The 24693-nt window shown below is 42.2% G+C and overlaps 2 protein-coding genes across 2 annotated transcripts; one reads left to right on the top strand and one right to left on the bottom strand.

Annotated features, from left to right (window-relative positions):
• The first annotated feature begins 35 nt into the window (after window positions 1–35).
• SLIRP (SRA stem-loop interacting RNA binding protein) lies at window positions 36–5023 on the top strand. The gene is made up of 4 exons (XM_079973123.1): window positions 36–169; window positions 642–700; window positions 2864–2971; window positions 4891–5023. Exons 1-4 carry the CDS (start codon window positions 97–99, stop codon window positions 4954–4956), a joined length of 306 nt encoding a protein of 101 aa, XP_079829249.1. The 5' UTR covers window positions 36–96; the 3' UTR covers window positions 4957–5023.
• SNW1 (SNW domain containing 1) lies at window positions 4953–23060 on the bottom strand. The gene is made up of 14 exons (XM_079972281.1): window positions 22914–23060; window positions 19166–19319; window positions 18520–18681; window positions 15007–15102; window positions 14819–14925; window positions 14100–14204; window positions 13939–14008; window positions 12155–12220; window positions 10555–10671; window positions 10116–10257; window positions 9533–9629; window positions 7689–7806; window positions 5730–5896; window positions 4953–5651 (listed from the first exon to the last, which is right to left on the bottom strand). Exons 1-14 carry the CDS (start codon window positions 22925–22927, stop codon window positions 5453–5455), a joined length of 1614 nt encoding a protein of 537 aa, XP_079828407.1. The 5' UTR covers window positions 22928–23060; the 3' UTR covers window positions 4953–5452.
• Window positions 23061–24693: the final 1633 nt, after the last annotated feature.

The following is a 24693-nucleotide window of genomic DNA, read 5'->3' as shown; positions in this document are numbered from 1 at the left end:
GGAGTGACCTTGCTCGCGCTCAGCGGAAAGGGCAAGAGCCCGCCTCCCTATTGGCTGGGCGGCGAGAGCCCGCCTTACTTTCTCCTGGCTTTCAAGATGGCGGCGGCAGGTCCTTCCCGGCGGCTCTTCGAGGTCTTCGTCGCCCGCGTGCCTTGGACGGCGGGGCCAAGTGAGTGGGGTGCGGGGTTAGGGGAGGGAAGGGGTTTTAGAGAGTCCCAAGGGGTGCTGTAAGTCGGCCCCTTTGGCGTCTTAAAAGGATAGCCGGGCTTATAGCGTGGGTGCCTGGCGCTTCCCGCTCCCGAGGTTTTAAGCCCTTTTCTCCATCCCTGCATCAGATGCTTGGGAGGCCCGAGACGTGAGTCGAACCCACCTTCTTTCTTGTGCTGAGGGCTTTGTAACCCGGCTAAAGGGCTACAGAGGAAGGGATTTCGGCTGACGCCATGCAAGCAGCACCTACAGAAACCGCCTTTCCTCTGCAACGGTGCAGCGCTCTGAATTCTTTTGCAGCGGTCCATCTTCCATGTGTGCAGCCCTAAGAGGATCTCCACTATTCTCGCCCTAATTTAAAAACCACGTCGTCGTCATGCACAGAAACGCCCCAAGACAACCTGGTTTGATAAATGACTCTCTCTCTTTTGCAGATGAAGTAAAACAATATTTTGCTCAGTTTGGCTCTGTGAGAAAATGCTTGGTGCCATTTGTGAGTATCACTGCTGTTAACTGAATATTTCTTCAACAAAATATTTCTTCTCCACCGCGTTTTAGTTTTATACAATTGCAATTTACATATAACAGTAAAATTCAGGTCTGGCACAAAGCCACCTAACAAATATTAATATCCAGTTGGTATCATCATGTGCATTTGGATTTTAAAACGCATCTGAAAATTATAAAAGAAAAATTCAAATGATTGAGACAATGCAGTATTCCCTGCTGGCACCTTTAGAACTGTATTTGAACACACTTAGCAGAGGCCACCAATGGTTCTTTTTCTTCCCATGCATTTTACAAACTTTATTTTCAAATGGACTTTCAGCTAGTCTCTGCCCTCTGTGATATCTGCATCTAAGGGCTGCTTGTGCTCAGACGCTGATATCTCAGGATTAAAGAAAAGCATGCACTATCCACTTAATATGAAGGGCATACAGTTCCCACTTTATGATAGATTGCCTCCTATCTTGTGCTGTTCACTGCTTGTGTATTTAAATCAGGGATACAGGGACACACACACACACAGAGCTTTTGCTGTGCTAACACAAAGACAGGACATCAAAAAATGAACACTTTACGTTTCATGGGAATGCATTACTTTTGTACTGAAATCTTAATGATTTCAGTGGAAGGGTTAATTATGCAACTATGGCTAGATCATGTTCCAAGTTGAGCATTTTGTGTTTGGATACTGGCAATCAAGTACAAAATGTTACTTGTAGAGTAACTGCTTTCCTTTAAATTTTAAATTTTATATTTACAGTGCAATCACATATGTCTACTCACAAGTAAGTCCTCTTTTAATGAGGATTTACTCCCAGCTTATAGGATTTCAGCTATAACTCCACCCATTCCCAGTGGCCTATCCAAAATTAGTTTCCCCTAGAAAATTCTCAACCCCCCAGTGAGGCGTTCACAAAGTAAAGGAAGGATTGAACTCTGATTAATAAGAATAGACACAGAGACTTGAACCAGCAAGACTCTGGGAAGGGTGCGTATAATATTCTGTCTGTCTGCAGCCCCTGGCCCAGGTAGTTTTATTTACAAAAGAGCTTTTTACAGAGTGTTCGTAAGAACCAATCAGATTTCTTCTGAGCATTTCAACAAACCCTCGTGGGAAGAAGAAGAAGAGTTTGGATTTGATATCCCGCCTTTCACTCCCCTTCAGGGGTCTCAAAGCGGCTAACATTCTCCTTTCCCTTCCTCCCCACAACAAACACTCTGTGAGGTGAGTGGGGCTGAGAGACTTCAAAGAAGTGTGACTGGCCCAAGGTCACCCAGCAGCTGCATGTGGAGTAGCGGAGACTCGAACCCGGTTCCCCAGATTACGAGACTACCGCTCTTAACCACTACACCACACTGGCTCTCCCGTGGGAACAAGTTAAACCACCAAAACTAATTAACAGAACTACAGAGGAGTCCATTTGGCAACCTCGGAGGTGATAAACAAGCAATACACATGATAAGGAGGACAGCAATCATTATCACCATGTGAGATCTGTTTCCTGGCCCTAAGATTACCATATCAGAAAGCTACATCAAAGAAGCTTGCCCACTACCTTTATGGCCCAAGAGCCTGCCTGGCGAAGCAAGAGAGATGGAACAGGGATACAGAGGTGTGGATTGATCAAGAATCCTATCAAAATAGTTTAAACCCAGTCAACACAATGCTTTCATTGCTGACACAGATGGGTTACTCTATATTTGTTATAATTCCTCATAGCAGTCCCACCTGATCACCACCCCAGTAACCCCAATAACTATGGAGGAACCATTCAAGGGTCGCCTTTGTGCATGATGCCTGGTGTTGATAGAAGTTTGAATTAAACAACATGTGGAGGGTACCACATTCGCTACTCCTGAGGCAAGTAGTTAGCTTCCAGCAAATTCATTCTTGTCATCCCACATAAACCAGTGAAATAAGTGGCTTGGAAACTTCCTAGTCTGCTGGGAAGAGAATATAATTTGCCAGTTGTGTAACATTTATGATTGGTAATGGCTTTCTGCATGACGCTGTTGTTCACCAGGTTTCTGTTGAAGGTGAAAAGGGCACATGTAGTCCATACTGAAGTAGCATTTAAGCAGTAGTTGATTAAGTACATAGGATCCATCAAATCTAAATCAATTCAACGTACTTGTTTTGGATGATTAGGATAAAGAAACGGGATTCCACAAAGGTTTTGGCTGGGTTGGATTTTCTACAGAAGAAGGTCTTAAAAATACTTTGCAGAAAGACACTCATATTCTAGAAGGAGCTAAGGTAAGAGGCTATGGTACTGTGCATACTGAATTTCTTATCCTAGAAGAGATTTGCTATTTTATATTTAAAGGTGAACACGGAGAATGGCCTGGTTAGCTTGTTTGTTGCACATTTCAGACCTTTCACAAGTTCAGACCTAATAAGTGACTTGAGACTTGCATAAATACAACAGATTTATAAGCAGGGGAGTGAATAGTTTCTAGTCCAAGGGGCATAATCCCTTGTGGACAACCTTCTAGGTCTACACCCCAGTGGTGGATGGGGTCCAGAAAGTGGGCAGAGCAATGGATGTGACTTACAGTAGGCTACCTAAGAGCCATGCAAAACCAGAGGCTTTATTTAGTTTGGAGCAATGGATCCAAACTACAAGAAAGAAGATTCCACCTAAACATTAGGAAGAACTTCCTGACAGTAAGAGCTGTTCGACAGTGGAATTTGCTGCCAAGGAGTGTGGTGGAGTCTCCTTCTTTGGAGGTCTTTAAGCAGAGGCTTGACAACCATGTCAGGAGGGTTGGACTCGATGGCCCTTGTGGTCTCTTCCAACCCTATGATTCTATGATTCTATGACCTGTCCATATAGAAAAGTAAGAGGCGGCACCACAGTTAAAGAACATGTTCCAGATTGGTAAAAGAGAAAGGTGTGGACTGGGGAGTCTTGAGAGCCAGCATTTGGTGGCATGTCTTTGTTTTACCCACTCCTGATCTACAGGGTGTAATATATCATCATGGTCTGAGCAAGGAGAGGGTAAGTTTGTGCTCTCCTAACACATTCTCATTGCTTGATTGCGTGGAGGAGGAAGAGAATTGTTTCCTACTGTGTTATAGTAATTCCCCCCCCCTTACAGGCAGCACTGAGTAGGGGGCAATGCTAGTGTTAAGCCTCAACCCACCACTTTCCCAAGCCGAGCTGACCACAGAGAACAGGGCAAGGAGAAAACAACTGACACAGCTGTTTTGTACATACAGTGGTACCTCTGGTTACGTACTTAATTTGTTCCGGAGGTCCGTTCTTAACCTGAAACATTTCTTAACCTGAAGCACCACTTTAGCTAATGGGGTCTCCTGCTGCTGCGCCACCACCATGACGCAATTTCTGTTCTCATCCTGAAGCAAAGTTCTTAACTCGAAGTACTATTTCTGGGTTAGCAGAGTCTGTAACCTGAAGTGTATGTAACCCGAGGCGTATGTAACCCGAGGTACCACTGTACTCTGTTGTGGTACTTGAGAGGCACCTTAGTTAGCATTGGCATCCACAAACATTTATTCACAACGGATAGCTACATTTATTTATCTACCGCTTCCAGTTGCAGCAGAGGTGGTGGGCTGGAGTTGAAATACTCGGGCATGTTCTTAAGTGTGCTTCTTGGGTCTTTGCAGCTCAGCTGCAACGCAAGCCAGGCTGTAAAGCTATGCTTTGCAAACCTAACTTTCAGCAGGGATCAGTTGTACTAGGGAACTTCCATAAAGAGCTCCTGAGTGCAACCAGTTCCAGTGCGTTTTGCATTTGGTGCCAATTAAAAGGAGCCCAATGCAAAGCCTGCTCGCCAAGGAACATTTCAGAGACCTTGTACCACTTATTCTTTTTTCAGGTCCTTACAGGAAAGAAGAGAAATAAAATGGCTCTCATGTTAAATGTTGAAAGCCATTTATGAAGCTGTATCTGAAACACACATTGTAGTAATCCTAGGTAATTTTAATTAATAAGCTGATCTGGTATTTCTTTCAGCCAAAAACGTATTTCATTAGGAGTTCATAAGAGGCCTTGATTCGTAGAAACTTACACAAATGTTTTATGAAAAGTGGTTTCAACTTACGTGGAACATCACCTCAAAAATGAATATATTAAGTATATCAACATTGATATGGATATTAAGATTGTTTCTTCTACTGACTTACTAGCAATTTGTTCAATCTTTCAGCTTGATGTGAAACGTCAGAAAAGCAAAGGCCACTTTTCAAACAGAAGAACTGCTGACATCGGTTAAAGGAAGGAGACTTTATTTCACTGCTGTATAAAGAAACTAAAATAAACTTGGATATGTATTCATCTCAGTTAAATGAATCCAGCTGTTTCTCATAAGCTTAAGATGAATGAACTATACAATCACAGCAGAGCAAATGAACCACAATACACTTTCTTCCCCCTCTCACATACGTTACAGCAGAAGCAGGGCAAACTATGTACAAGGGGGAGTATTATCAGATGGAATAAGCAGCTTTAACTAAGAACTCCATATACACCAGGCAGCTTATTCTGACCTTAAGAGAACAGAGCTCCACCTGTGTAAAAACAAAGGGGCAGCACAAAGCTAGAGCCCCAAACACAAAACCTATAATTCAGTGGTCCAGTTTTTTCTTACTTCCTCTGTTCCTTGGGCAAAAGTGTCCCTTTAGCTGGGTGCCTATATCCACTATTCAGGAACTGTCAGGTGGTTTAGACAATCCCCTGCAGTCTTGTTTAAAATGCTTGAAACCAATTCCTTACTCTTTCCTTCTCTTCTTGCCTTCATGCTCATGTTCTTTAGGACGGCTACTATCAGAAGGCCTTTTTGAGCCCCCATGCTGTTTGGCTTCCTCCAAGAATTTGTCTAGACCGAAAGGATCCTCCTCAAACTGAACTGGTCCTTCTCGACCTCTTTGCCTGCGGTCTGAGCCAGAAAATTCCTTATCAGGAACAAACCTGCGAGACCAAAAGAAAGTAGTAAATCGAGTGTTCTGGTAGTAAAAATACAATTGGAAATACTTGAAATTTCCATACCTGTTAGTAGTTTTTATTCGTGCCTCCAAATCATCACCATACACGTCCTTATCCACATTTTTACTAGGTCTGTAGATGTTCTGGGCCATGTCTTTACCACTTCTCCAGGGCTGGTCATAGACATTGTAAATTTCATCTTCTCCTCCAGCAAAGCCACTGTCCATACCCTAGCAGAACACCAAAACCATCTATATTAGCTGGATACTAACAAGCACAATGTCCAAAAACAGGTTCCCTTAGAAGTCATCAATACTACTCCGAAACCTACCTAACCGCATTAGGTAGATTGCTATTCAGAGTCAGAATACAGCATTCTCTGGGAGAACAGAAATCACTCATAAAACCAACAAGTCCCAACTATGTTGCATACTAGCGTAAGAGAAAAGGATAGAACTATTCAGATGAAAGGAGAAACTTGGTTCTCAATGGCTTGGGATACCAGGTTCAGGTTTAGCCTCCAACCACAGTGGTGACAGAAGGCACTCTTCTCCGCTAAAGAGAAGTGCTGCATGCTTCGAAACACTATTATAGTAAATGCTAAATTTACCCATAATGAAGGCAATATTGCAGGATAGTGCAATGCATTTCACTTTTAACGTACCCATAGTTTTCTAACCACTGCTCATTGAGGGGCTTTGGTAATACAGTGGTGCCCCGCAAGACGAATGCCTCGCAAGACGGAAAACTCGCTAGACGAAAGAGTTTTCCGTTTTGGAGGTGCTTCGCAAAACGAATTTCCTATGGGCTTGCTTCGCAAGACGAAAATGTCTTGCGAGTTCCTGCGGGTCCCCCCCCCCTTTTTCTAATCCGCTAAGCCGTCAATGGGCTTGCTTCGCAAGACGAAAAAACCACTAGACGAAGAGAATCGCGGAACGGATTAAGTTATATTTAGAGGTGGCTTATTTTGTATTAAATTATACTGGAATGGGCACACATTTTTCCTGTTGAGGGCCACATTACCTACTTTAGGGGTAATTTGGTAGGAGGCACATGATGAAGGGTCAGAGCCAAAGGGGGGACTCTTCATCTCTTTCTGCTGCCTCCTCCTCCTCAGCCTAGCAGGTTGTGGGGGTGGGCAGATTATTGTATGCCAGAGGTTTGAACTGATCACTTGCAGATGGTTTTAAAAATCAGTACTGCATAAAATTTTCCTGAGGGCCAAAGGTTACCCACCCCTAATTTACATGTTGAATTCCTAACAACTGAAAGGCACAGGTTGGTGTTAGAATCTAGTGCTGTAGAGGAAATGAAGCTGTTTAACTGTATCGTCCGGAGGAAGTGCTGAGTTTGCTTTCCTTCACTCAATGTGTTCTAGGATAGGGCTATCCCATTCTGGGATGTGGTGCTTGCTTTAATAGGCCCTTTCCTGTGGCCTCCCTAGGTCTGTAACGCAACAGTAAAGAGTGCTTGGTAGCTGCCCCTTCATTACAGAAATAATCTTGAGGACATGTGTATTCAGAGTCCAATTTCTTTCCTACCCACGCCCCACCAGCCTAATATTTTCCACAACAAACGTATAACCTGCAAGACACACTAGTTACAGGTTCCTAGTTGTCATCTGAGTACTTTAAATTAGAATTGCTGAAAATTATGAACATAGGCTCAAATAACTGTTTTACAACACAGTGAGCTATTTGGAAAACAAGCAGATAAAATATGGCTTGTTCACTCTTTTGGCTGACATGTTATGGCTTAGGGCAGGCATCCCCAACCTTTGGCCCTCCAGATGTTTTAGACTACAATTCCTATCATCCCTGACCACTGGTCCTGTTAGCTAGGGATCATGGGAGTTGTAGGCCAAAACATCTGGAGGGCTGCAGGTTGGTGATGCCTGGCTTAGGGTATTTTTATTTTATGTCATAGCTATCTTTTTAATGCTGTACATCTGACCATATACATGGCACTTGTCTCCTTCAAACGTAGTGATAACTTTCCAGAGCAATGGATGGCATTACTTACCTTACTCTGGTTGAAGAGCCTTTGGTCATACTGGATCTCACTGGATGTCCGAGGGTTAGGAACACCCAAGGCAATGACTTCACTAATATCTCTGTTCTCATTCCTTTGCAACTTCGACCTGAGTTAACAACAATGGTTATGTTGCAAAAATATCAACAATTAAAACTTTCATGTGAGGAGTTTGCCTATTCACAATAAAGATGTTGCAGTTGGGGGGGGGGCTAGACATGCTTTGAGGAAGCAGTGCTGATTTGCTTGAACACAGGAATAACTTAGTCATAAATGACATTTGAACTACCCAGTGGTTCCTTTGAATTTTTCCATCTTCATAAAGCTGACTTCACAGCATGACAAACTGTTTTTGAAACTCTCAACTTCAAAAAATAGCCTGCCATACAAGCCTGGGCAACAGCAAGGGAAGTGCTCTTTCAGAACAAACAAACCTAAAGTCCTCTTAGGTCATTAGGAACAAGTTTTAAGCGTCTTTGGATTCTGGTATTCAACTTTAAGGAAGTTATCTTGCTTGTAATACAGAATACAGAAAGGTAATACAGGTAATACAGAAAAGGCCAAACAGAAACAGACTGTAAAATTAAACTATTCCCCTTGTCTCCAAAGCAGGTATAATTCTGTTGCGCAAAAGAACTGGGCTGCATAGAAGTTGTGGAATATATTGTATAAAGGTTCTTATTAATTGCTACTTAACACAATTAATTGTGTGTTAATTATTCTAGCAGCTACTTCACATGTATGCTTGCTCAGGAAGTGCGTAAATTAAAACAAGGGAAATGATTTGAAACAATTTAAATCTTCAGATGCAAATTTAATCCATTAATGTTTTTTTCTGGGTGATTTAAAAATCAATCCACCCTGCAAAGAAATGGTTCTCAAAATACAATAGACAGCTAGTCCAGCTGGCACAAAGTGTGCCGCCTAAGAGTAAACTAGGTGGGGGGAAATCTACATGATGGCCACAGGAGAACCTGACACATTCAAGCCTTTATCCAAGCATCATTCCTGCCTAAGGGTAAATACTGCATTCTACAGTGTCACTCTCCTGTCTGACCATCAAAAACAAGATCATGGTGGTATTATTATTTATTAAATTTATATACCTCTCTTCCTCCAAGGATTACTGTGTGGTTTACAGTATAAAAACAACAATAAATATCTTAATAATAAACAAAACTATAACCCCTCCCCACATTTTAAAAGGCCATAGATTGTCTAACTGTTTAATGTTCTCCATGCTAATCTTCAAAGTTAACTTGTTCCCATCAAAATATTTTAAAAAATAAAACACTTGTTCAGTAGCACCTTAGTTGGTCTCTAAGGTTTGTTCTTGGTCTCTATGGTGCTACTGGACAATTTAAAAAATTTTTTTTATATATTTCAACTGCATCAGACCAACACAGCTACCTATCTGAATCTTGTTCCTATCAGATGGAGATCCCATCATAATACATCCTTGGTCCCTCCTTTGGGGCTGACAGAGAGAAACTAAGGAACTAGTGCTATACAGAGCCTCAACTAATGCTATGTAGAAGAACACACAAGCACTTAATACATAGAAGCACAAAAATCGACACATACTACTCCTTTTAACATAATAGTGTGCCATAGCACACCAGAAATCACTTCACTACAGGTATGTACATTTCCAAATCATGTAAATTGCTTTGAGGTTTTCTCCAATGAAGTGGTATATAAATTTTATATAAACAGTAACTTAATACAAAAGAACAACCAAATGAATGCTAATTTGTTAGGTTAGAATCAAACGTTTTACATTTACCTTGATCAAGTAGTATACTGCCCAGTTATTATTAGCTGAACAACTTTACCTTTTGTCAGGGGCTGCTCTGGAAAGATTCCGGTCGTGCTGTCTCTCTTTTCGTCTGTCATGTCTGATTTCGTCACGTTCTCTAGCTTCTCCATCCTCTGCACAGATACATTTGAAATTCAAAATTACATGCAGCCATCTCTTATGTGAGTTAACAGCAACATAGTGGAAGCTGAACTTGCAGCTATGAAGAACACAGTGGATGGTGGACTAAGTACTCAGAAGTTGAAGGGTCTTTTAACATTTCTACACTTGTTCACAAAATACTTAATTTTTTTCTGGCCCAACAAGTTTAGGGCTTTCCCCAGTTTTTATCTAACGGTTACATGCCATTAACAGGAAGCCATTTAAACTACAATTGTATGCACACCTACTTGGACGCCACTCAACAAAGGAGAACTTACTTCCACATAAACATGCATAGAAATGAGCTGCATTCTTTTTGCATGAGGAACGCTATGCACGTAGAGGCCATCCTTCTGTAACTGCATATAGTGCAGTCTTCCTGATAAGGTCAGTACACTTGTCATGTGCAGAACCCTCTTTGGAATATTTTATGAAAACTGCAGGAGGATGGGATATACCTTTCTCCACATGGGTTTTGATCCCTGCCCTTCGCTCCCTGGCCTTCTGGGCCATTTCCCGGAGTTTCTCCTCATGCTTCTCTTTTTCCTTCTGGGCCATCTTCCGCTCCACCTGGGCTCGCATCTCCACAGCCTCACGAGCCTGCACAAGATTCAGAGCACAGCCAGATGGTAAGGAGAGAACAAGAAGACCTAGTTTTTATGCTTTTGAGTGGTAATATAAAACAGGATGTACAGTCCAGAACTGGAAACAGCCAGCTGCTTTGGGCCAATCAAGAAACTAGGCAAGGGCTAAAAGAACAGTATAGAAGCCATGCCACACTACTTACACAAAGCCATTTCCAAGCAACCGGCTAAAAGTTGCAATGCTGCTCAAATTTATTCTGTGGAAAGAAATTACTCAGAAAGATGCACTGCAGAGAAGCAACTATAGCCTGACCTTCCTGTCAGCAATGTAGAGAGCCTCAGCCAACTTGGCAAAGTTTTCATTAATGTGGACAGTCTGCAGTCCTCTGCCATCCGCAGCCAGACGCTTGTCTAATGGAATGGTGTAACCCTGGAGGAAAAACAGACAAGACAGTTGATCACTAAGGAAAAGCCATGGCATGCCAAGAAGCTGCCCCAAATCCTTACTTGTAATTAAATATTAATTAATTAATTAATTTCTATACTGCCCTATACCCGAAGGTCTCAGGGCAGTTCATTTGCTCTAGGTGCGAGTAGTTGCATTGTTTGGTTCCTACTTTTGTAATCCTCCATACACCAAGCCCCTGTTTATGGCATTAGTTAAAGTAATACAATTCCCTCAGTTTCCAGATTTAAAATGGTCTTTAAAACTTCCTTGATTCTATCTATGCAACACATTTTCCCTTTTCACTATTTGTTGTATACTGAAGAATCCCAACAAATGCAGGAGTGATTAGTGCCACCACCACCAAGTATCTGACTGAAGTTGCAATCCTCAGCACGTTTATTTAACAATGGGAATAACATTCCAAATAAAAGTAGCACCAAACATGTTTAAGTTGCTGGGAAAATTAATCATGTTTCTACAAACTAAAGTTTTATTAAAAGAATCAAAGAAACCCCCGCACCTATGATATATTCAGTGGCCTCAATGTGATATTCTCTTAGTAAGACCTGCCACAGAAGTTTTAAAAACAAGGAGGATTATCCTAAACACCACAGGAATTCATCACTACTCCCTCTTCCTGCAAGTACTGAACTGTCAATGTCATTGTTCTCTGAATAGGACAACAAAGGGCCTTTGCAAAAGAGAAAAATAGCTCAGAGTATAGGAGGGACACAAAGGCAGCTGAGGCAATGGAAGAATAACCAATTTATTGTGACACAAGCTTTCTCTAGCAACATCATAGACCTTAGTTGGCAGACAGAGAAGGTGGTACATATACACACTCACTGCAACAGAAGCTAGTTACCATAAATACCATAAATGTGAACCAGTAAATAATTTTATATAATTCCTCCCATTTGTATCCTGCTCCAACTCCATTGTGTATATATGATTACTCCAGTCTATAGCAACAGTCCTGTGAAGTATGTTAGCCTGAGTGTACACAACTGGCCCAAGGTAATCATATAGGGTTAGTGTGGGAATTTGAATCTAATTCTTTCTGATTCAAGTCCAACACTTCCAATGACTTGGATAAATAGATGCTACTGCAAGAATATATCTTTTTTTGGTAAAGGCTTGAGAGCATCAGGGCAAACTGGTTTCATACCCTGCAAACAGCAGTATGAGGTAATTTTAAATACTTTCCTTTGCCTAACTAACCACAGCTGATCACTGCAAAACAGCAATTTACTATCTAGCAAATTCTTTGCCCTTGTCATCTTGGCAGTTTTAAGATAAAAGGCAGAGAAGAGTCAAGCCCTATCACTGCAACCTCCTTTCTGAACACAGCTGGTTTACTCAGCTCTGGATGCTTTAAAGTATCATTCAGACTGCAGATCATTTTTTGAGGAGTTTCCCCAGCAGGATGCAACATTACAGTTTGACGTTATGACAAGTTAATTACCTTAGCATTTTTCCAGTTTGAAATGCAAGGAGGAATTTTCCATTCTTGTTGCTCCTTCACGGTCATCTGAGCAGAGAAGAGGTAAAGAGATTTTAGATTTCCCCCCCATTTTTGCCAATGAGAGGCGGGGATTCATTCCCATTCTGAAACACAGTAGCTGAGTAGCCATGAACCGTCAAATAGGAAGTGTCAACAAAACACAGTGAAATGTTTTCCCCCCAGCAATTGTCATGTTCATTCAAGCTGCATCTCCTGGAAAGCTAAAACTAAAAGAGAAACTACCAGCAATTCTGGCAACAGCAGCTGAATGTTTAAACCTCAGATACCAAACTTTTGGGGAAGACCTAGGTCAGTTTATCCAGTCCGACTCCCCAAAATGGGAACTTCCATCCGTATTCAATGAGTTTAATTCACATAATCCTTATTGGTAGCACTGAAAGTTTCTTCAACAAATAGTAGCCCAAAGACCATTCATGGCTTTTACAAACATCGCCACATTGCTCAAGTAGCTATCAGGAATGAATGAACAAGGTTTACCATGCCAAGGTGCCTACAGAATAGATGGCTCCAGACCTCTCAAGCAAGCAAGTCTAGCCACAAGCTTAAGGGAAAAGAATAACAAAAAATCTGGAACATCACTAGACAATCTAACCAGGGGGGACATAGCTCAGTTGGTAGAACATGACTCTTTAATCTCAGGGTTGTGGATTTGCACCCCACATTGGGCGAAAGATCCCTGCACTGCAGGGGGTTAAACTAGATGACCCTTGTGGTCCCTTCCAACTTTACAATTCCATGATTCTAGCTCAGGTCAAAGATCCATCTAGCACAACAACCTGTTTCTCAGACCGAGTAGCTTTATTGAATGACCCTGGTTCTAGTATTATGAGACAAGGAGACAAAACAACTTTCTATTCTCTTTCCCCATGCTGTGCATAATTTTATGGCCTGAAACTTATTTCCCCTTGCTTACATTTTTTATAAACTATGAATCCCCAGACACTGTACTCTTCCTTCTAGGGGAGCTGCTGCAGCCTCTGATCCTTTTAGTTGTCCCTTTGTGCAACTATTTTCAGGATTTCAATATCATTTTTCAGGTATGACAAACATAACTACACACAATATTCCAAGTGTGGTTGCAGGCATTAGCAGCAATTATATTTTTGATTGAGATGCCCTAAGGTTTCCTAAAATGGAATTTATCTTTTTCACAGCTGCTGCAGAGCAAGTAGCTGTTTCACTGAGCTCTCCACCACAAACCCAATCTTTCTTTTCTGGTTAGTCAATGCTCTCAGATCTCCTTGGCGTAATATGTGAAATTAGGATCTTTCCCCTCAATTTCCATTGAACCACTTTTACTATTCTTTTGTACATTCACCTAGTTTGTAGAGATTCTTTTGGAGCTCTTCACAATCTTGGGTTTCACCAAACTGAATAATTTGGTGTCAATCTCAACTTGGCCACCACACTGCTTGCTCCCAACTCCAGTCCATTTATCAACAAGTTAAAAAGCAGTGGTACCAATACAGACACTTAGAAGAACTTACATCCATCCATTTTTAAAACTGTCTGAACTGACACCTCAAAATTACATTTTATTGTAATCCATGTCCATCATGTCTCATGCTGGGATAGCTTGTTAACTTCCCTGAGGCTGGAGAAAAACAGTTCCTGCCCAATGGCCACCAACGGATTATCTGCTGATACGTACACTTGAATCCTCCATACTTTATACATCAGATGTTTAAAAATGTTAAGTAAGAGTTGTCACAATTGTCCATTACCTTTCTGCTGGGAGAGTGCATTACAGGAGCTGGAGGTGATGGTGGTCCACGAGGAATTTTCTTGTTAATCCTAATGAGTTGAAAAATATAGTAACCTTAGTATGTCAATCTCCATCCCTGGACCCTCTATGGCACAATAGCTGTACATTTCTGATTCTTACTTGAATCTTGGTGGCTCCATGGGGTCTTTTTGCATCTCCACCATTCTAATAACTCTCTGTTTTGCACCAGAGTTGAAGGCCACACCTTGCTGTGATGGTGTGTATCTGAAAAAACAAGGAAGAAATTCAGTTAGTACAGACCCTCTAATGAGCCTCTTATTTACTTTGCCAGAATTTTAGTTTTGCTCACAGACATTGGATTGCCAAGCATACACACTTGAGTAGAAGTGCAGAAGTAGATGATGTGTCACTGTTCTTTCAAACTGAGCACACACTGAACTACAGAGCTCTGTTTCAATCACACAGCAGAGCCCGGCGTTCTAATTCCTATCCAATTTTACTGGTAGGATAGTAAAAATCTTTCCAACTGGATACCCTATATTTCAGACCTATATATTTGAAGGTAGCTTCACAGCCCTCATTGTGCTATTCACCATTTATGGGCCATAAAAACCATCATATATTTATTGCAAGAAAGTTCATTATCAGAAACAAACCAAGAAGAGAACACATAGCCACACAGTTTCCTATGCATAGCTAAGTACATCACGTTCTCTGTAACAGGACTAATATCACATTTCATTAAACAGCAATAATTTCTTAGCACTCATGTAACTGCTTGTGGCCTGAGATAATGGTTATGTTTCACACTCACAAAAAAGGCCTTACATTAACTTTGCATACAAAGAAATTTCAACAATCCAAAAATTGTCCAGTACCGAATGTATTGAGCTGGAGCTAGTTTATCAGCTGCTCGGACTGGCATGGCTGCTGCAATTTTCTGGGAGACAGACTTTTCCAGTGCTGCTCGAGTCTTTTCTGTAAGCTGCAATCAGAAATGTTACATTAAACACTTGGACGAGATACAAGTGGCTTCAATAGTTAGGTGCATCACTGACCACAATACCTCTCTGACAGCTTCTTCATCAGGTCTTTGCAGATCAGGGTCATCCACATTCATAACTTCCTTTGGAACCAGGTCTGTGTATTTGCTGTAAATGACCTGAAACATTGAAAACAGCATTATGAAAAGGGAATACTGTAAATGAACAAAAAATCCTGCACACTCGTGGAGCTTCGTTTCCCTCCTCATTTATGGAGCTTTTTTCAATATAAAAAAACAAAAAACTAGATTAGCTTTCCAAAATAGAATTGTCCATATAAGGGCCAAACACTATGAATATATTTAGAATTCCAAATCGGAAGCCTTTTTATCATGACCATAGAATCAAAGTTGAGTTGATCAAAAACCTGGAATTCTTTCATACCCTATTTGGAGCTACTGGGATATTTTGCTTATGTCTTTTCCACCAAATGGTACTCAAGGTCGCTAACGTTAAAATACAAAACATAAAAACAGAAGGTAAAAGATAAATAAAATAATAATTGCAAGGAAATAGCTCATCCTCTTGTGCAATGGCTGTCTGAAACTTTAAAAGTTGCACAAATTGCAAGCATTATGGAGTTTGATTGGTTAAGAAAAAGCAGACAACACAGAGTGCTTTGCAAAGCTGTCATATTTATTAATTTTTGAGACCAGAACAAGTGAAACACATTTGTGTCAATAAGCTTGAATTATTGAGGGCTTATTTGTGAGTTCATTTTATAGGCAACTCCCTGTTTGTGAGGGGGTTGCATGAAATTGCATATAATTTGAACACCCATTGAAGAAGCCTGCAAACACCCAGTTCCGCACCCCCCCCCCCATTTTTGAAAGATTTTCAGGTCACATCCGGGTTTGGCATGATGCATGCCTGTGAGGTTGCACACATACCAGACGCGCCTAAAATGGTTGCTGCATGTACTGCATTTGCTATCAACATCACTGCATTTTTGTGCCAGCTTTCTTCTTTAAAGAATAAGGTAACGTTTTAAGAGCTTCTGGGCAATGTTCTTCAGGTTCAAGAACTAGCGCCCCTTTGCCATCTAGAAATGGGATAAGGCAATTATGTTGCAGCAGGATGCATGTATAAAGGTGTCTACCAAACTTAATCTATATACCATTTACTATAGACTATGCTAGGAGCCAAGAGAAATGGTAACACGTGTTATTTTTTGTGGTGCTACCAGGTAATTTCTCTCAAACCACTGTGACATGCTTTTGTGATTGCTTAATCTTTTGCCTGTGTGGGAGGCAGTAATACCAGACAGTTTTCTCAAAGCATGTGTATAATTACACAACTGTGAAAGCTAAAAAATGTATTATAAACTCTAATATCCAAAACACAACATATACAAGAAAAGATGATGGTAAAAAATAAAGAAATAGAGAACTAAGTCCTAGCAAACCAGGAATTAAGTTGTTCTATATATCCATAAACTGAGACTAATTGCTCAACATTACTCAAGGAGGCAAGTATTCACCCCAAAAGAGATTGCTCTAAGCAGCACCTCTCCATCTTTTATGGCATTTGCCTAACTATAAAAACAGACCTGTAGCTCAACTAATAATTTAGCACAGGAACGATTTTCCAATTCTCATCCAAGTATTCCAGAATTAACAACCCTTTAAATGAGTATCAATGGAAACACATCTCACAAAGCCAAATGAAGGACATTTGAATAGCAATATTTCTTCATGGTAATTAACTATAAAACCCCCAAGAATCTCAAAGCATGAAGAACCAAGCTCACTTTAAGAGCTCAAAATATCCCAGAGAATGAAAGAAGATGATGTTCTAGCCAGATTAAAACGAGTAAGCTCTGAATATGATAAAGCCACGATTCATTATCCACTGTTTATGAGAAAATGATAGTAAACCGAGTACCATGTGGTAGCCTTACTGGTAATAACAGGCTTGCAATTACCCACTTGCCCATTCATGTATGGAGAACAAACGTTTCCTCAAAGCAATAAGGTGAGTCCTGCCTACTGGGAGGACAGACCCACATGACTCTTTGGTTCTTTCCCATAGTGCAACTCTTAACACAAGGCTACATGATGGAGGTTGTTCAAAATGCTCTTCGCCCTCTCTTTTCCACATGTTTAGCATTTATATGCATGGAGGCTGAGCATTGGGTACACTGTCTTTTCCCTTGATCCTGGAGAAATAGCCCACACTACTGAAGGAAAAACAGCAGAATATGTCTGTGTGGGGACGATCACACTCTGAGGAACTATTAGGAATACTAGGTAGAAACACATTTCCACTTCACATGACACAAACATCATTTACTTCAAAATAATTAACACAGATTCATCATAGTCTCACACTCACTACTAAAGCTCACAGTAATTAAGACAGGCTCGATTCCCTATTTGGTTAATAAGAATGCACTGAGAAGAGGCTTTGCCATTCACCTTGGCTAGGTAAAGACTGAGCCAGGTAAGTATCCATGCAGAGTATGCATGGTGTGTTCTAGCCTCAAAAGGCAATTTGCTTTTTAAAGGAGAAGCCGAGCTGCATAACCGAAGAGGCAGGGCTGGTGTGGTCACTTTCATATTTAGCTGTATGTGCAGTTTTGTCTCCCTTTCACTTTAAAGGCTACTGGATCTTTAAGGCAGAACAATTGGTGTGTTCATAGGCTAATATGGTGAAAATATAACTATCTCCACCTTCGCTGTCCTTCACTTCCTGCAACCAAGGAAAGTAGTGCTCAAGCATCTATCCCTTTGGTTGGCTTCCCATTCTTGGGTGAAGCTAAGTAGATTCCCCAATCTCTACTTTCCTTGGTCCCAGAAACATGGCATGTAGACTGCGTAGGCATCCACAGTAGTGGAGTGGGCACCAACACCCTCAGCAACTAACTGTGAGAACAGCCAAATCACCTACTCCTTAGTCACTTAAGGACAGGCACCCCCAAACTCGGCCCTCCAGCTGTTTTGGGACTACAACTCCCATCATTGATAGCTAACAGGACCAGTGGTCAGGGATGATGGGAACTGTAGTCCCAAAACAGCTGGAGGGCCGAGTTTGGGGGTGCCTGCTTAAGGACAATACTCTAGGTCCTGGATCTATATATGTAGCAGAATGAGGTGGAAATATTCTAAGATGGTAGAATTGGCTGTAGTACTTCAAACTGAGGATGGAAGGTTGTGTTTTTGAATGCTGCCCTGCAGCCTGAAGTGGTACAGCCCATTCTATTACACAATTTTGCTGCATATGGAGACTAGGCCTCAGTGATGTTGACTATGTGACCACATAAAGACTCACATCCTTATAATAGGCAGATGCTATGAAATGTGTTCCTATATTATTTCTTAAGAGTGTAGCAATTCAGAAAAGTGTCTTCCCATCTTATACTTTCAAGATATAAATCTCATGTTCTGCCACTGTACTGTTGGACTTGTGAGAAACTCATCTACAGTTCATAACAAAGCTTTTCCAGGTTGCATTAGAATTGGTAAGCCAAGTAAAATAAAACAATATCCATAACAATAAAACTGTATCTATATACAAGCATCTGGGAAGTCTATTACCTTGTCTTTTGACTGTCCCTGCCGAGCTATAGCATCGTATTTTATTTTTCCTTCTGCATCCACTTGAACAGCTAATGCATTGGACATTTTCTTTTTTCGGCCCATATCCAGAGGATATTGGGCAACATGAATTTCTGGGAAAGCACCTCCATCTCCAAAATCCTATACAGTAAAATAAATTGGAAATGATTACAAAATGGGCAAAAGAAACAAGAAGGTATTGTTAGTACTAGACTAGTCATTCAAAAACTAACAGCAAAGGCTAGGATTTTCATTTCATTTCACTTTTAATTTGTATACTGCCTTTTTATATTACTATAAACAAGGCGGTTTACAAGCTGAAGAAAAAATAAAATATACAACAAAGATCAGGAACAGTAAACCTTTGGCTCTGCAGATGTTGTCACACTCCAAATCCCATCAGCCTCAGGCAGCATGAGCAAAGGTCAGGAGTGACGTAATTCAACATCTGGCAGGCCCCAAGTTTCTCACCACTGAACTAAATGTTAGGATGGGTATCTATGTAAGCAGCAGAGTTATAGAAACAGACATATTATGGGCCCTTACATTCAAAAGCCAAGATCTCACTTCTCTAAAGTAACTAAAATAATTATTCATGTCAACAACTGTGCACACCACTCTTTACCTCTAACATTCGTGGTATCCATCCTTTCCGATAACCGTAAGGGGGTGGCTCCCTTCGTGATGACACCAATGCAGTCTGTCTCACCCTTTGAGATCTTGCCCTCTCTTCTAATTCCAGCTGGTCTTGAGATAGCTGAGTTGGTGCTGGCAAAAAACTAAGTAAACAGAAAGAAGGAAATTAATATTTGGATTATATCTGTATACATTAGACAACACATGAAATATTGTTCTTATTCCATTAAACTGTTTTACAAAGAAACTGCAGTTTTGCGCTTTTGATTTATTTCCTCTAATTTGCCCCTAAGAGCTCTTTTCCTTCCTAAACTTCAGGTTCCTGGTGCTACAGTTCTGATACAAAATCCAAGGTGGTTTAGGTTGAGTCCATTCTGAGTTTTTGTGACAAAGTCATTCTTCCTTTCCACTGGTTTGCAATGCTGATGTTACAATAAACATTTGGTTTAAAGCATGAGCATATCTGAGCATTACTCCAACTAGACCAGTGTTTCCCAACCTTGTGCCGCCAGCTGTTTTTGAACTACAACTCCCATCATCCCTGACTAGCAAGACCAGTGGCAAGGGATGATGGGAATTGTAGTCCAAAAACAGCTGGAGGCACAAGGTTGGGAAACACTGAACTAGACAGAAAAGACAGTGGGCTGTATCCAACATTGTAGCTCCACTGGCACAACAGATTTCCATGTGTGCAAAATAACTTTATTTCCCTTGCCTATCCCCCCCAGCCTCTAAAGGTAAAGGGACCCCTGACCATTACGTCCAGTCACGAACGACTCTGGAGTTGTGGTGCTCATCTCGCTTTACTGGCCGAGGGAGCCGGCGTACAGCTTCTGGGTCATGTGGCCAGCATGACTAAGCTGCTTCTGGCGAACCAGAGCAGCACACAGAAACACCATTTACCTTCCCGTCGGAGCGGTACCTATTTATCTACAGTGGAACCTCAGGTTGCGAATGTGATCTGAGCGGGAGGCACATTCGCAACCCGCAGTGCCGTGTCTGTGCACGCGCGTGATGCTTTTCTGCGCTTCTGCGCTTACGATTTAGCGCTCCTGCGCATGTGCGAGCGCCAAAACCTGGAAGTAACCTGTTCCGGTAGTTCCTAGTTTCAGAGCATCCGTAAGCTGAAAACGCATAACCCGAAGTGTCTGCAACCCGAGGTACCACTGTACTTGCACTTTGACGTGCTGTTGTACTGCTAGGTTGGCAGGAGCAGGGACCGAGCCCATGCGTTCAAAATCAGCTCTTGAGGATTAGGGGAGAGTTCAAAGCAGATGGGTGGGGTGCTGGGGAGGACAAGTCCCATTGTGCCAGAATTACATGTGTGGAGTATTGGATACAACCCACTATCACCAATAAAATACCACGTCAAAAACTCACATATATAAGCTAACCCCCAAATGGCACCTTAAACCTAGGTTATGGTTGCCAAAACAGAATGTCTAGGTGCAATTTCCCCCTCAATGAAATTTATTATTATTAATTTAATTTCTATACCGATTTATATTTTAAAGAAAAAGATCTCAAAGTGGTTAGCAACACATTAAAACATCAAATAATACAATCTAGAATAAAACAAATTCAAGCTTCAAGGAAAATATTTCAGATCTTTCTCTAGGAAACACTTTGCCTTCCCCATATTTATTTACCTACTTAATCTGTGACCCTTGGGCGGCAAGGTTCTAGCCTTTTAATATCAAACCACTTAGCACCACGTTCACACTTATGGTCCTTCAGTTTGCTGTTGCAGCATGATGAGGCAAAGCCTTCCCCAAAGTCTTCATTGGATGCCCATGAGTTCTAGTATTTCATAGAATCTTAGAATTGTAGAATTGGAAGGGATCCTGAGGATCATCTAGTCCAACCCCCTGCAGTGCAGGAATATGCAGCTGTCCCATATGGGGATCAAACTTGCAACCTTGGCATTATCAGCAGCATGCTAAGTCTAAGTAACTGAGCTGGTATGCATAAAGAGGAAAACAAATAAATTTGGGAATGTATAACTCAGGATTAATCAAATCACATCCAAGATAACTTCACATAGGATCTTCTGATGTCAGAAAAAATCCGGAAACCTGCACATGGTTTGATAAAGCTGAATACAGTGGTACATTGGGTTAAGAACTTAATTTGTTCTGGAGGTCCGTTCTTAACCTGAAACTGTTCTTAACCTGAAGCACCACTTTAGCTATTGGGGCCTCCTGCTGCCGCCGCGTGATTTCTGTTCTCATTCTGAAGCAGAGTTCTTAACCCGAGGTACTATTTCTGGGTTAGCGGAGTCTGTAGCCTGAAGCGTCTGTAACCTGAAGCGTCTGTAACCCGAGGTACCACTGTATATTAAGTATTTTCACTGTGCATACATGTGATTAACATGTAACAATGGCACATGAAAATGTAAACATGGCTTTCACACTGTCTTGCTTATTTCATACATGCACTGCATCAATTGACTACTCCTGGTAAGCTGAAGGTGTAAACAGAGCATATTGAGAAACATTTTGTTTGAGGAAACACAAACTGCAATGGTTCATTTAGCTCAGTGTTGCAGAAGATTTTAGGTGTAAGTATTTCCCAGCCCTGGACACGGGTGGTGCTGTGGGTAAAACCTCAGTGCTTAGGACTTGCTGATCGTAAGGTCGGCGGTTCGAATCCCCACGGCGGGGTGAGCTCTCGTCGTTCGGTCCCAGCTCCTGCCCACCTAGCAGTTCGAAAGCACCCCTAAGTGCAAGTAGATAAATAGGTATCGCTTTATAGCGGGAAGGTAAACGGCGTTTCCGTGTGCTGCGCTGGTCTGGCTCGCCAGTGCAGCTTCATCACGCTGGCCACGTGACCCGGAAGTGTCTTCGGACAGCGCCGGCTCCCGGCCTCTTGAGCGAGATGAGCGCGCAATCCTAGATTCCGTCACGACTGGCCCGTACGGGCAGGGGTACTTTACCTTTATTTCCCAGCCCTACCTGGTGCAGCCAATGACTCAATATAGAACCTTCTCCATGCGAAGCAAGTGTTCTACTACGGAGCTACAGCCCACTTCATGCCACAGTCCCCAAAGCCTTGTTCACACGTTACACTGAACAGAGGTACAAACCGTCTCTACAAATGAGCACGTGCGTTCTGTAGAGCTCAACTGTCGTAGCGTGTGAATAACGCTACAAGTGCACAGCTCAAATTCTGTGTACAGAATTGAACGTAACGTGTGAAAATCCCGCCTGGACATAAATCATGCGAAGAAGCCCTTTCCCAACACAACAGGACATCCCGTATGAAAACCGAGCGGGGTACAAAAACAAGTTTCCAGGCTGAGGTTAAATCCTTGCCCAGGTGCGGCCGACAGTGAGAGCAATCCAAAACCACGTCTCAATCAGTGTACCCGTATCCGGCAACCCAGATCATCGCCCCGCCCCCATCGCGGTCGATTCGCACCAGCCGTGGTTGGGAACCCACCCCCACCCCCACCCCCGGCGAAACCGAAATTCCGTTGCCGTTACTAGACATGCCAGAGGGAGAGAGGCCTCCCCACCCCCACGAAAACAGCGAGGCCTTCGGATCAACCTCTCAGGAAAATGCCCGGATCGGTCCAGGCCTCACTGGCGAAACCGCGCCGCCATCGTAACCTCCTCACAACCGACTACCATAAACAAAAACCTGGGATTCCGGTTCAAAAGAAAACGAGTTCCGGAAAAGAGAGGGGAATCTGCTCCCACCGCCTCGCAGGGTGCCGCTTCAGGCCCTCAACCAACCTGGTCAGCGCCATCTTGCCGTTCTTCCTCTTCTCTCGGCCTCGCCAGCGGTTCCTGACAGCGTCGATAAAGCAAGGCTCGCTTGGGAGCCAAAGGCATTCTGGGAATTGTAGTGCCCGCGCTTCCTTCGTTTGCCGACGCGAGGTCGCGCGGCGGCTTTCGGCGCATGCGCGTCAGTGGCCTCTCATGCTTCTGAGATGGATGCGTGGGAATAGTATGCCGTGGGGATGACTGACGGCTCCCCCACCCCACCCGCCTGGCGGTATTCCCTACCACTCCCTCCACTACGGGGAGAAAAGGAGAAACTTGAAAACGAGACAGGTCAAGGAAAATGCTGTGTCGGCTTTGGACTACATGGAACTCAAGGGGAGCATATAGGAACTAATTCTGCAGTCTCTTGATAGAAAATCCACATTCCCTTCAAGTTGGCGCAAACTCCATTCGAGGAGAGCGGGGTTGCATCCTCTGAACAAAATAAAAATATTCCTTCCAGTAGCACCTTAGAGACCAACTAAGTTAATTAATTGCATGAGCTTTCGTGTGCATGCACACTTCTTCAGATACACAGTGTGCATGCACACGAAAGCTTATACTAATAACTAATTTAGTTGGTCTCTAAGGTGCTACTGGAAGGAATTTTTTTATTTTGTTTCGACCATGGAAGACCAACACGGCTACCTACCTGTAACTATCCTCTGAACAGTCTGCAATAAAGGAGCGCCAATGATAGCACGCACACACACACACACACACACATGATAGGGCTGTGGTAGATAAGCAGTGCAGTCCTATGAAACCCTCCTGACATCCTTTTTATTGCGCCTTCCTTATGGAATTTTAATATTGCGTCATGTCCATTCAGGGCTTGTCTGTAACTTTCTGCAAAAATCCTGTAGCTTCTATACCACCAGTGTTTGGGGGTGGGTTGGTTGGTTGGTTGGTTGATTTGTTGCACACTAGTACAACAGTTCCCCTTACACAGCAGTAATACGAACAATGGGGAGTCATCACAGAATGATTAATAAAATGGACCAATGTGTGGACGGTCTAGTATCAATCCACCACTAATGCACTCCAGCAGACATAGGCAAACTCGGCCCTCCAGTTGTTTTGGGGCTAGAACTCCCATCATCCCTAGCTAACAGGACCAGTGGTCAAGGAAGATGGGAATTGTAGTCCCAAAACAGCTGGAGGGCCGAGTTTGCCTATGGCTGCACTACAGTATTACTGCATCAATGACATGTTGCAGAATACATCTACAAGAAAATAACACCAGGCTGGAGGGGCTCTATTCCAAAGTAAATTTAGTTATGTAACCTGAATCTTGATTTTTGGAATTGTTTTTATACGTTGGAATGAACCATTGAATAATTCAGTTAAGCCCTACCCTGCCATCCCATAAAAGACCGAAAAGCAAAGGGAGTTTTAATATTTATATATCAGTAAAGGGTACAACTTTCATATACATTAATATTCACTTAGTACTACTTGGGCTGTAATTACAGTTGGTTTCTTTTATGCCATGTTTGCCTGGTGTGTACTTTTCACACTAATCTTGTTTAACACTTTCCTGGTTAGCTGGCAGTTGTACAAAGTGCACTACACCTCAAAAAAGGCTTGATGTAGGATTCCACACACCCCTTCTGCTGCACCTACTGTACTGCATTCAGCCCAAACCTGTGTGTATTTACATGGAAGCCTCACTGAGGCTGCCTGCATTCCTGCAAAGTTTGTATTATAAAGTGTAGTTTGCACTTTGACATTTTTATTGCCAATTTTA

This window comes from Podarcis cretensis (assembly GCF_951804945.1).
Source record: "Podarcis cretensis genome assembly, chromosome: 1".
Taxonomy (NCBI): domain Eukaryota; kingdom Metazoa; phylum Chordata; class Lepidosauria; order Squamata; family Lacertidae; genus Podarcis; species Podarcis cretensis.
Note: the sequence above shows the minus strand (reverse complement) of the source record. Positions and strands in the feature narration are given on the sequence as shown.

Bases quoted from the DNA above. Each gene is read 5' to 3' on its own strand.
- SNW1 (XM_079972281.1), bottom strand. The intron at 18,682-19,165 runs GTAAAGAGTGGT...TTTACTGTATAG, and splicing joins GGATACCACGAATGTTAGAG to GATTTTGGAGATGGAGGTGC. The intron at 9,630-10,115 runs GTATATCCCATC...GTATCTGTGCAG, and splicing joins CAAAACCCATGTGGAGAAAG to AGGATGGAGAAGCTAGAGAA.
- SLIRP (XM_079973123.1), top strand. From the start codon at position 97: ATGGCGGCGGCAGGTCCTTCCCGGCGGCTCTTCGAGGTCTTCGTCGCC. The intron at 170-641 runs GTGAGTGGGGTG...TCTCTTTTGCAG, and splicing joins GCCTTGGACGGCGGGGCCAA to ATGAAGTAAAACAATATTTT. The intron at 701-2,863 runs GTGAGTATCACT...TTGGATGATTAG, and splicing joins GAAAATGCTTGGTGCCATTT to GATAAAGAAACGGGATTCCA.